General features: G+C 41.5%; 1 protein-coding gene across 1 annotated transcript in view; it reads right to left on the bottom strand.

Annotated features, from left to right (window-relative positions):
- The window catches only part of PKHD1 (PKHD1 ciliary IPT domain containing fibrocystin/polyductin), a 233,032-nt gene that overhangs the window by 120,665 nt on the left and 99,734 nt on the right, over window positions 1–12,633 (bottom strand). The window contains exons 38-42 of the mRNA XM_056488194.1: window positions 11,476–11,683; window positions 10,157–10,302; window positions 8,195–8,389; window positions 6,556–6,681; window positions 4,083–4,216 (exon numbers count right to left, since the gene is read on the bottom strand). Coding sequence (XP_056344169.1) covers window positions 4,083–4,216; window positions 6,556–6,681; window positions 8,195–8,389; window positions 10,157–10,302; window positions 11,476–11,683 — 809 coding nt within the window. The remainder of the gene's footprint in view (window positions 1–4,082; window positions 4,217–6,555; window positions 6,682–8,194; window positions 8,390–10,156; window positions 10,303–11,475; window positions 11,684–12,633) is intronic.

Here is a 12,633-nt window from a genome sequence, read left to right as displayed (position 1 = left end):
TTGTCACTTAGAGAATCTGCACCAAGTGGGTTATATGAGTTGTATTTGGTGTGTTCTGAATCTTCCTACTCTAGGACAAAAAACCTGCTCTTGCCAGCTTAATTTGAAGAGCAGCCAAGCCTAGCTGGGTTTGGGTTGTTTCCATACAGCAATGTCTTCATGTGTGCACCTGTGCATCATCCCTCTCACCTGCCTTGGGTGTGTGAAAATTTGAAGTCCAGGCTGGTAGATTTTAGCTCCCTTTCTAGGGAAAAATAATAAAACATAGGCATGTGCAAAAGGCAATGCTTCTGGTCTGTCCTAAGACAAAATTAATTGCTCTCTGGAGGTAGGTGGCTCTCTAAGGGGGGGCTAAGATGACTCGTTTTGCAGCTCTAAGGAGGGCTTGTTCTCTAAGATCAGGTCTGACACCACCACTCCAGTTCATAGGTCAATGGACAGTGTTAAAATACTAATGACTTTTTGGTCCCTGATGGGCCAAATCAGAGCTGAGCCTGGTGACCTCAAGGTGAAACCCTCCATATACCAATTACTTTCTTCTGACCCATCCAAGTGTGCTCCCTGCAGCCCTGATCTCTGACATCTGTCAAGGAATAAAGTGCTGAGACCCAGAGCTCTGCTTTCTCTATCCCCTGGTAAAACTGCTGCTTTTTCTGAAAGTGCAGCCACAGACCCTTTTCTTTTAACAAAACACTTCTGCAGTCCAGTCACATCACTTCCAGGACATTTTACTTGTGACTCCAACCGTGCGTTCTACAGATGATTCATAAGGAAAAAAAAAAAAAAAACCTGCATATTTATTCAGCCAGCTCGTGGCTGGAGGGCAGGGGTTTTAGGCAAGCAGGGAATTTTGTGTGGAAATCAATTCTTTGTGGAAGTCAGTATATTATGAATGTCCGTGCAACCAAAATTCCAGAGAGAAATTACCTCCCTGAGCATGCCAAACACCTGGAGGTATGCACTGCAAGTCACTAAAATCAAGTGGCTGATGGTTTAAGTGTCTCTTAACCATATAACTCTGCTGGTGTAAATATTTCATGAGTTTCTTTTAGACAGCTGGGACTCAAAGTGTTGACCTTAAAGGTGGCATTAAAGCTCTGGACAGTGTTCCCAGCACCACTCCCAGAGCTGGGCAGGATGTGAGTGGTACCCATAATGAGCCCCACTTTGCAGGAAAGGGTTTGGAAAAGATCTCAGCAGGGATGAAACAGTGGGAAAACGGTGCCAAACAGATGCAGCCTCACCTCTTTGGTGCTGTGGAGAATGGCTGGATGGGAAACAAATGAATTTACCAACAGTGTGACAGTCACTGCTCTGGCACCAGCTGAGCTCCACCCCATCCATTCATCTGAGCTGTTTCCCAGTCCTCTACACCAAGGCAAGAAAGGAAAGGGAGGCTCTTGCTGGATTTCCTAAACCCAGTCCATATGTTGTTATGCATGAGCACCACATGCTGGCTCTGGGATTTCAGGGCATTGAATGTTTATGGATTGGGACAACAAAAAGGCCAAAACTCACTAGGCCCAAGAGAGCCAAGACAAAAAGATAAAAATCTACTTTTAAAATTATTTTTCCTGCACACAAAAAGATAATCAAGGACATAGGGCAGATGTTTCAGTGACAAAATAAAAACAAAATCACAGAGGAGCATCTTCAATTCCTTGCACTGACAGCATTTACAAGGCAGGAAACCAGCCTGCTAATGAGATTGTCTATGACTCTAAAAAGTGATAACCTGGGCTTACACACTGTGTTTAAAAAAAAAAAAATATACTAACCTTGCAATAATCAGTTTCCACTCATAGTGTCCGAGTATAAAATTTCATCTAACACCCTGATTCATCAGAACAATTAAGAGCTTAATCAAATAGAAAACAGTGGGAATTGGGTCTCCAAATGTCTTTGTAGGCTCAGGTCTGAGTGACTGCTCTGTCCCAATTTCCACACCATTTAGGACACCACTGAATTTCAAGGAAATTTAAGCTCTTCAGCCACCAATGCAAATTTAGGCTCCCAAGTAAATTGAGTGGTTATGAAAACATGACTGCAGGTCTCACTGTGGAAAGGCTTCACCCATCATGCACAGAAAATGTCACACAGTTTGGACCTAGAGCTCTCTGCAGTCCCTGCCTTAAAGAGTGCAGCCACTAAGTTTAAAACCAGTAACTGAAAGGTGGAAATCTGAAAATGAACAAAAACAAACACAAAACCAATGAACAAAAAGACTGACAAACACCTAAAATTAAATTCTAAACTGGGAACATTTCTATTGCATGTTCTGGCATGGAAGATGAATCTTGCCCATTACATTCTTCAAACTTCTCCAATAAATTAGGATTATAAATACCTTGAAACCTTGACTCATTTGATCTGAGAATTTTCACGAGAAAAAAGGTGCTGAGACTACAATATCATAATGCTGGTGCTGGACCAGCACCCCTGGAATTTAGTGATTATTTTTGCACTAAGAAAAGTCCACATTTCTTTTTTCTTGGGAGAAATGTGATTTTTCTCTTAATATCCCTGTGCTTTGCTGTTTTTCTCAGCACTGCTTGGTCCTGTTGTACAGTAAGTGCAGTTAATAACGATTTTAAGCTGGGCAACTTCTTTCCTTTTGCTGCTGCAAAATAAAATAAAAAACTCCTCAAATATTCCGCTCCTCAAGATGATGAGGGTCATCAGCAACCATCTGAGGGCCATCTGCTACCCTGCCTGGAGCAGCACATCTCTGGAGAGCAGGAAGGACCCCCTGATATTGGGGTACACGGCCACAGCTGCAGCTCCACATCTGTAAACTCTCATGGACAGAGAGGGATGGAGAAATCACTGTGCAGAGAACACAGCACAGCTAGCTGCCAGGAACCCGTGGAGGTAATTGCAGCAAACCTTTTCAAAAGCTGAGCCACTGGCAATGCAGTGAACAGCTCCAGGGTGAGTCAAAACTCTGTGTTCAGTGCAGCTGAAACTCTCATGATCCTGCCTCGTTGTTGTATTCTTAAACCATATTTGATGGCCTTAAAAATGATTAATATGGCCTCGAGGGAGTTGTGGAAAAGCTCTCTCCTCCTTCCTCAGTGCTCCTGTCTTCATAAAAACACAGGAAATGTGTTGGTCTCTTCTTCACCTTCAAAGTTAGGTGCAAATCTCTCCTTGTGGAGCAGAAGCCCCAGGGGTAATTAGGTCTTCACAAACAGCAATTGGTTTGGTTACTGGGGGTTAACAATGGAACAGGTTAGGATTAATTTTTTAAATGAAAATATGCATTTTTTCACTACTTTAAATGTGATGAGAAAGGTCAGTTTCAATGTAATTCCTTAAAATAGTTGGGAAGCAAAAGTGGTTTGAAGTTGATGAAAATCATATTTTTCCATGACACATATAAAACTGAGTCTTTATTCTGAAATACAAGACCAAAAAGGAGTATGAACTAAGAGAAAGCATCAGAGAATTAGTGAATGAAAGTATTTTTTCTGAGCTCAGCTTTTTGAAGTGTGGCTGTTAAGCTGTAAGATCTTTAAAAATGTGGTTTATTACCATTTAGAATAGAGAAGTTTAGTTTCTTTCAAAATCAATGTCATTTTCATAGGACAGGGAACACATTCTCTTTCTCACCCTGAAATACAAATCTTCAGCTGTATGTCCAATGTGATTTTAAATCCAGATAGAGGTGTCATTGATGCTGCTGAATTTTAGTGGTTTTGTAGTCAGTCCATTAAAATTGAGGGTTTTTTTAATAATGGCAGAAATTCTAGAGAAGCTGAGACTAAACTTTTTCCAAGTTTTCTCAATCTGTGAGCATTATAAAATAAAAGAACGTTTTAAATTACCTCAGGATGAATTATTTCACTTTAATATTCCATTCCACTCAAACACAGCAAAATTCTCAGTAATAAATTTACCCAGGAACATAATTTATTTTGCAATATGCACTTGTTTCAATATCCCATCACAAGCACAGGTTCTGACAGCTCAGCCAAGAAACAAATATTGTGCATTTGATCTCCCAGATAAATGAAGCTCTGTGTCTTTCTGATACCTTTGATTAGAAAGGAAATGTTATGTTTTATACCAGGACTTCTTACCCTGATGTGGCTGGCAGGAGCCCTGATGTAGATCCCTGCTGGTGACAGTGTCTCAATATTGGAAAAACCATCAGTTACAGACAGGCCAATCACTATGTTGTTACTGATTTTGTTCTCCTCTTCCAGTCCCTTACCTTTAAAAGAAAATATAGGAAGAAAAGGAAAAAAAAAATAAAAAAAGTTTTTACAAAAAAAGAGGAAGAATAAAAGAAAAATAAACATAAATGTACATATAGCTGGAAATCCCCTATTGTCATGATTCTCATTTCAATCTATTCCAGGTGCTATATTCACATATATTTCCCTGTTTGAGGTATTATATGTGACTATACCACAAGTCATATGTTATGGACTGCAAGTTTATGGTGAAAATATATAAAATATGTATTATAAAGCAGGTTTACAGCTGGGAAAAGAGATTCAGAGTGGTTCAGAGTGGGAAAGATGCTCACCTATGCAGGCACAGGCATGCTCCTGGCAGTGCTAGAATTCAAAGTCTTCTTTATCTCTTGTCTCCATTCACTGCCCTACTCACATGTAAGAAAATTTCTAAACAGGCTGAAAAACACCTGGTGCACCTCTGCACAAAAGTGGGAGGTTGCCCCCCTAAGAAATGGAGTAGGAGAAGAGAAAGGGAAAAATCAATCAACCCATTGATCAGACCACACAGACTCTTAGGGTGCCCCAGATCTAGTTACACTATAGAAGTAGGAAGAAGAAAACAAAATAAATATTTTTTAAGCTAAAGAAATGGGCCACCCAATGGCATGGAGTGGACAGTCCCACACAAGCCAAGTCCAAATAAGAACACATTGATAGGATAAGGGGAAATGGCCTCAATTTGGGAGAGGTTTAGGATGGATATTAGGAAAGATTTCTTCACCCAAAGGATAAAGGCATTAGAACAGGCTGCCCAGGGAAGTGCTGGAGTCACCATCCCTGGAAGTGTTGAAGCCATGGAGATATGGCACTTGGGACATGGTTTAGTGGTGGCCTTGGCAGGCTCAGTTTAATAGTTGAACTGCCAGAACCTGGAAGACCTTGAAGGTCTTTTCCAACCTTAATGACTCCAGGATTCTACAACCAGCACTGCTGCTCTTCTGGAAGCAGAATGCAGAGTGGACTCTTGTGTGGAATCTATGCATAGGCCATTCTCTCTGGCCCACATTAGGAGCAAATCACATCCATCTAGGTTTGTTCATCCAACAGAAGCCACTAACTTCAAATAATGACAGGAAAGGACAGATAACAACCTGCTCAAGCTCTATTCATAATACAGATCTCTTCCCAAATCATTAGTACCCCAAATATGAGCCACTTCACAAGAAAACCTGTGCTCTTTGGTTTTTGGGATAGCAATAAACACTTTCAGCCTTCTCTCAGTCTTTTGAGGGAATCAGCTTTCTCAGTTTTTTCCAGTCTGCTTGTACAACAAACAATGCTACTACCAGAGTATAAACAGGGTCCTAAAGAAGTCCTTTTGACAGCCTTACAAGGTTTTGAGGTTTTGGCTTTCAAGCTTGTGTGTCAATAATTTGAAACCTAGAGTGACATTTTGTGATGGTCTTGCAAACCCTCTGAAAATAAGGATTTTAGGTGAAATCGCTGAGAGAATCCAATTCCAAAGCTGCAAAGAGCCAGCTATAATAAACACACCTTCATGGGCAAAAAATATTATATATAAATTATTCCATCAGACCCTCTGAAGCTGCTGACAGTGGCTCCCTTTTTAAATCATGACACATCACACCTCATTGTGTTTATACACAGCACCCAGCACAAGGACTTGCTGTGTGTGGGGAACTGCAGGATCAGAACTGAAGGCTTTCTTCTTTTCCCCCTCTGTTTATCTCATAATTGGTCATTTTTATCCTATCTCTTATGGAAAACAAAAATCAAGCTATATCTTTAGGTGTTCAGGCAACATGACATCCCAGCAGAAAATGCTCCAAGTCAGTCTCCTGATGGTTAGTTAGGAGAAATATTTTATTGTTTAACATTTTTGTTGCTCCAAGCTTCAATTTATTTGAGTGCTAAATCCTCTGGTTAACTTTTAACATATGCTTTCATTCCATTATCTTTGACACCAAATGACTGAAGAGAAAGGTAATATGCTCTTAAATGCTTCACTGAGCTGTGGTCTTAAGTATTGCATAATCATACTTTTCCAAAGACAGATTAATCAATCCCTAAAAAAAAAAAATAACTACTATATTTTTACTGAAAAATAGTTGATCCTGATCAAGTGAAGACCTGAAGAAAGAGAGGTTAAATGGAAATACCTGCTAGGAGTTGTGTGTGGAATTGTGGGAGCTTTATTCCAAATTCACTGACACCAGAAATTGCAGAAGATGTGATTAAAGTTCTCAGAGTGCAGTTAAGGATCTGCCATTCTTTCCTCCAAAGGCATTTTCAGGCATATGGGAACAAGTTGCTGTTGTATGTAGTGTGGATAACTTCCTGCTCCACTTACCCAGGAGAATCCCATGGCCTGAAATGTTGTAGAAAACATTCCTGTCCACACTGAGGTTGGAGATCCCAGTCAGATGGAGGCCTTGGCCAAAGGAGTCCAGAACACAACAACCATGGATGTAGGAGTCTGGAAAGAAGTGAATGGTGTGAGCAAAAATCACTCTGCACATTGAGGGCAGGTTTTTTATACCCCTTCTCTGGATGATGAGTGACCTTCCCATCATCCAGATCCTGGCCAGTGCTGCCTCCTGCCACCAGGAATCCCTGACCCTTAGTGATGAAGATGGCACAGGAAATAGTTGTCTCTGTCCATGGCAGAGGGGTTGGAATTGGAAGATTTTTCAGACCATTCTATGATTCTGTAAGAGGAGCAAATGTAACTTATCTGGAAGGAAAAATCCATCCAGCACCCTTAAAACATCCTTTGAGCCCACCTAACTTTCCCCTACCACCACCACTCTTCAGAGTCCTCACTGCCACTTCCACAGAGATAAATTTTGCCCTTAACAGTGACAAAGTCAAAAGAACTTAGAATATTCCTTAATCCCTGTGCTATAACATTAAATGTTGGCCCCTGAAATTAGCCAGCCCTGAGGCATTTTTGGGCTCCCTCACAGTGTATTAGTGCATTCATTTCCAGAACTACTGTCTTGGGTTGCAATGCAGGATGTGACCAGCAATGTGAATTCTGTCCCCATCTGTTAAACCAGCTGGGGCAGTGACCCTGATCTCCTGGCACACATTATCTGCTCATGGGCCATCTTTAAACCAGCTGGGCAATCATCTTTATCTTTCCCACAGCCCATCCTCCCTCCAGGAGATATCTCCTGTTCATGGCCAGTGAGTCCCAGGGCATGACTGATAAAATTCCATCATCCCACTGGGAGATGCTCCAGCCAGGGGAGGAGCCAAGCCTTTCCTACCCAGAGAAAAACTGAGATTTGGAACAGCAGAGCAGCCTTTGCCACTGGATTCCAGAGGAAAACTGGACCTTTGCACATCATCCCTGGAGCTTCAGAGGAAACTGCACCTTCTCCAGGAGCACTGCTCCAGCTGAACCACATCTGCCCCTGCAGGAGGATGCAGCCACCATTGAATGGGACTGTGCCAACACCCTGACTGACTGACGGGTGTCAGCTTGGATTCTGACTCTGGCAGGGTTGGGATTGCTCTTTGTAATACTGCATTTCTATTTTAATTTTCCTAGTAAAGAACTGTTATTCCTAATTCCCATATCTTTGCCTGAGAGCCCCTTAATTTCAAAATTATAATAATAATTTGGATGGAGGGGGTTTACATTCTCCATTTCAAAGAGAAGCTTCTGCCTTTATTGGCAGACAACTGTCCTTCAAACCAAGACAACTACTCTCTTCTACATCAAAATAGCAGTGTAGCATAAAAAATATATATTATATTATATTATTTTAGGAAGAATATATTATTTTAGGAAGAAGCAGAGACACAAAGGAAGTGCAGCAGGTGAACCCACTCTGTCACTTGAGCTTAGACTGGTTGCGAAGGGCTTTTTTCACATTCAACAATCCATTTTGTCAACTGGTTCAAGAGCCAAGCATGTTTTGAGGGTACCTGCCCCAGCTTTGGGCAGGAGCAGGTGGGTATTTCCAGAGCAGACAACTCACCTGGCAGCCAGGTGTTGCCAGTGACACTCAGGGCACTGCGGTGGTGCCGGAACGCTTGGCCCACGTGGCGGAACTGGACCCCCTCCAGCTGGAGCTGACTCTCCTGCCCCTGGAATGCCTCCACCACCAGGATGGCTCCCAGGTCCCGAGAGCCCAGCTGCCTCTCACTTCTCTTGTACAAACAGCCAGAGCCACCTAGGACACAAGCCAGAGGGAGCTGTGAGCAGCACCCTCTCCTTGGGGTGGGATGTGCGAGGGAGATCCTCCCTGCTTACACTGTGAGACTGCACCTCCAGCAGGGATCTCAAACACAGCCCAAAGGCAACACAGCCAGATATTTTTGATGCTCCCTCGAAATACTGTCATGGCTCTTTACCCAAAAGTCTGGACATTTGTAGGGACATGGACCAAAACAAGCAGGAAGCTGTATTTCCATGTCTTGGGCAGCTCCTCGGAGTTAATTTTAGATAATTTCATGCATGATGAAGAGGGATTTGACATTGATTTTCCTTAGGTGAAGTTCTTGAAAAGGAGATTGGGCATGGATGTATAGAACTAAACTGAAATGAGGCATTTTGGTTTGTTTTTTTTTAAACTCTGCTCTCCTGATTCTCCATGCAGATGGATGGGGAACTGTTACTAACCACAGTTTCAAGACAGGAATAGAGATTATAGAGAAATTCTTCCCTGTGAGGGTGGGCAGGCCCTGGCACAGGGTGCCCAGAGAAGCTGTGGCTGCCCCTGGATCCCTGGAATATCCAAGGCCAGGTTGGATGGGGCTTGGAGTAGCCTGGGACAGTGGAAGGTGTCCCTGCCCATGGCAGGGGTGGAATGGGATGAAATTTAACTTCCCTTCCAACCCAATCATTCTTAGATTCCATGATATGACAAAAAATTAAATTATAGGGCTGGGAAAATTTCCTGAAAGACCCTTCCATGGGTGTGAGGTATTTTGTTACGAGATTCAGACTATGAATGTGTTCAGTGGAAGAGAAGAGGGGATCTCAAATTCCAGCACTGCCTGCTGATTCCCAGTAATGCTCATTTTTCTTTTAAAGAAGTTAGATTAACCAGAAAAAACACTTCTCACTCCTCTTCTGGTGACTCCTCTGAGAAATCCTCCTATCCTTCAGCTCAAATAAAAACCTCAAACAGTTAGTGCATTTCAGAGCCTATATTTATGAGTTCCACACAAAATGGACCATAAATCCATGAGTAATATAAGCAGTTGGCTGCTGGATATCAAATGAAGTCTTGTGTCACAGTCTGAAAGCCCAAGGCACTTTTTTTTTAAAGAAAACCTTACACCTGGGTTGCCAGATAACCTAACTCTCCTCACATTATAATCACTGTGTCTGATTCTGCTTCCTGAATAGATGGTGTAAATCAGGAATCCACCTGTCAAACTCTATGGCATTTCATACAGGTAAAACTAAAGGAGAACTGAGATATTTAATCTTTTTTCACCAGTGATACTTCATGCATCACCTGTTATTTTTTCCTTGGCAACCCTAAACACTAAACAACGTCTCAATATTTTACACTGAAGAGTACAAACAGCATTGGGCTGTTTTGTTTTTCCTTCTTCTTAAAGTGACTAAATAGTAAACACAATTAAAAATTTAATATATTATGTACACTGAAACATGTTTTCAGAAGATACTTTCTTTTCTACACCCTTAGGCTCAGGCAAAGCTAAAGGGTCTTTCCCAAGATGGCTTGAAACAACAATGTGAAAATAACACATCTGAGATATTACAATGAAGTGCAGTTCAACTCCCAAGACTTCACACTTCAATGTCAAACAATGTTTGGAAAGACAAACTCTCTTCCCTGGCATTGGAATGTCTCAAAGTTATCTGAGGAAGAAAGAGTTCTAACACACAGTGATGCTGCCTCAATGGGATTTTAATGGAGCAGTTTTCCTCCTCAGTACATTTCTGTGAGAAAAGACCTCCTCACCTGCATCTGCACACTGCCTGAGGTGGGACATCCTCTCCAGTGTGACATTTCCTTGAACAACAACCCTTCTGCTGATCAGTGCCACCACAGTCCTCCAAGGCAGACCTTGGCCATTGCCCCATGCCTCTCCAGCACTGTGGGGGTACCTAATGAAAGACAAAAATAGCATCTGCACCTGCCAGGTGGAGAGAATTACGTTTATAATTCCTTGTTATTTATGTTTATGACCATAATTCAGAGCTGGTCTCAGTCTTTTCTCAGTAGGGACAGTGGCACATCCAGTGCTAGGTAAACTTTTCCTTTTTGACGTTTGTTTCATCTTTTTGTTCCACAAGCACTCAAACCTTCCTTAGACTATATACATAGTATTGTATTGTGTTGTGTTATTAGGAAAAGGCTTTTCATCCAGAGAGTGGATGGGCACTGGAACAGGCCCCCCAGAAGAACTGGTTATAACCTCAAGGCTGCCAGAGCTCAAAAAAAAACATTTGGACATTTCCAGGCACATGGTGGAGATTTTGGAATTTCCCTATGCAAGGCCAAGAACTGGATTCAATGATCCTTGTGGGTCTCTTCCAATTTAGGATGTTCTATGATTCTATGGTATTTACAACAACATATTTCAGCTTTTGAATTCTCTTCCCAAGACAAGTTTGGGTGAAAACCATCAGAGCTTTTCTTCTCAAGCCCAAATTATTTCTGAAAGTTATACCTTTAATCTTCCTGGACATTGGAGTCAGGTTGCTTCTAGATAGATAATGTGTTTCAGCATTGGAGATGATAAGAAGTGCAGGTTTCAGTGTGTCCAAGATCTCCATGCACAGCAGATGAAGAGAGTGTAAGGCAGTGAAATTAACACTCACTGCAAATATGGAAGCAGATTTCCAAAGTGAAAAAGTTCACTTTGAATGAATTACTTAAGAAACTCAGTCAAGTGAGGATTTTTTTTTTTTTTTTTACAAAAGTCATAAATTTCTTGTGGAAAAAAAAATGCACTTTCTCAAGAAATTGACTATGCAGAAAATTTCTTTCTCATTCCTATACTGATGCCACTGGACTTTGGCCATCAGTGCTTTCTGCTTCAAAGGTTTTCTGAGTTCAAGGGCATGATACAGAATTTAAACATAGAATTTAAACATTCAGGATTGAACATCCACTACCTTTAGGGCGAGTGAAGAACTGAAATATCACTGGCCACCTTTGTTAAAGGGATTTATATAGTTATTATGTCTCACAGGGAACAGCAAATCCTGACTTTGATCAAATTTTCTCCTTGTTTAGCTCTCTGCTGTGAAAATCTCCTTGGTTCCAAAGGATACCTGAGTGGTGATCTAAGGAGCAACTCTGTGTTGTTCAGGGACTGGATAAAAGCCACTTCCTCCTGCTGCTGTGCATCTCCAAGGCCTGAACTCCCCACCAGGATTTCATCACCAGGTTGCCAATCAACAGGTTCCTGGAGCACTAATTGTGTGTCACCAGCATTAGCTGATGATTTCAAGTGTGTGAAAACGACTTTGGGCATCCAGCCTGAAAAGAACAAGGAAAAAGAAGTTAAAAAATCTAGTTAATCAACTTTAAAAACAAATAAACAGTCAAAGAGGAGTAGCCTGCTCCTGGCTCAAGGCAGGGTTGGACAGGGCTCAGAGCAACCTGGTCTAATGGGAGATGTCCCTGTCAATAGAGGGAGTGGAATGAGATTGTCTTTAAGGTTCCTTCCAACCAAAACCATTCAATAATTCAATGATTCTATGAAATCTGTGTATAACAACCCCTAGCAATGAAAATTCTTGTCCTATAACCCTCCTTTCTTCACTTAATGGAGTTTGCTTTAACTTTTGACATTTCCTTTTCCAGATTGGTCCAGTGAGGTCCAACACACTGGACACCATCAGGGGAGAGCATGTGCCCCACACACCCACCTTTGGAATACTTTTCCTTCCCTCCCTTGCAATAGATCATCATTTACCTTTATCCCAAAGCAAGTTATTGTTCTCCCTGGTTGTACTGCAGGAAAGTAATAGCAGAAATCACTGAGTGTCAAGGTTGCATCCAATAAATCATTTTCAAATTATTTTAAGCAGGCTTGTCTGTCCATATCCTGTTTTACTGCCTTGTTCCTTACACTCCAGTGTCTTCATTACTTATATTCTAGTGTCCCAACCCACTCCTTAATGAAGATGGAAATAAGAAGTAGCACTTCCAGGACAATAAATTCATAACAGAATCACAGAATAATTAAATCTTTATACTTTTATCTTGAAGAATACATGAGCACCTGCTCTGGGTGTCAATGATGGGCATCTAAACCTGAGATACTTCTGTATCATTACGTTTTCTTAAGTCAAACTTGAAATTTTGCAACTTCCACCTAAGAAAATCTCCCAGACATCCTTCATTTAAGGTATTTCAGTTCATATTACCAAGCATTTTGGAAGGCATCAAAGAGATCTCCTGCTGTTCAGCTCAGTGAGGCACAC

Source organism: Oenanthe melanoleuca, chromosome 3, assembly GCF_029582105.1.
Source record: "Oenanthe melanoleuca isolate GR-GAL-2019-014 chromosome 3, OMel1.0, whole genome shotgun sequence".
Taxonomy (NCBI): domain Eukaryota; kingdom Metazoa; phylum Chordata; class Aves; order Passeriformes; family Muscicapidae; genus Oenanthe; species Oenanthe melanoleuca.
Note: the sequence above shows the minus strand (reverse complement) of the source record. Positions and strands in the feature narration are given on the sequence as shown.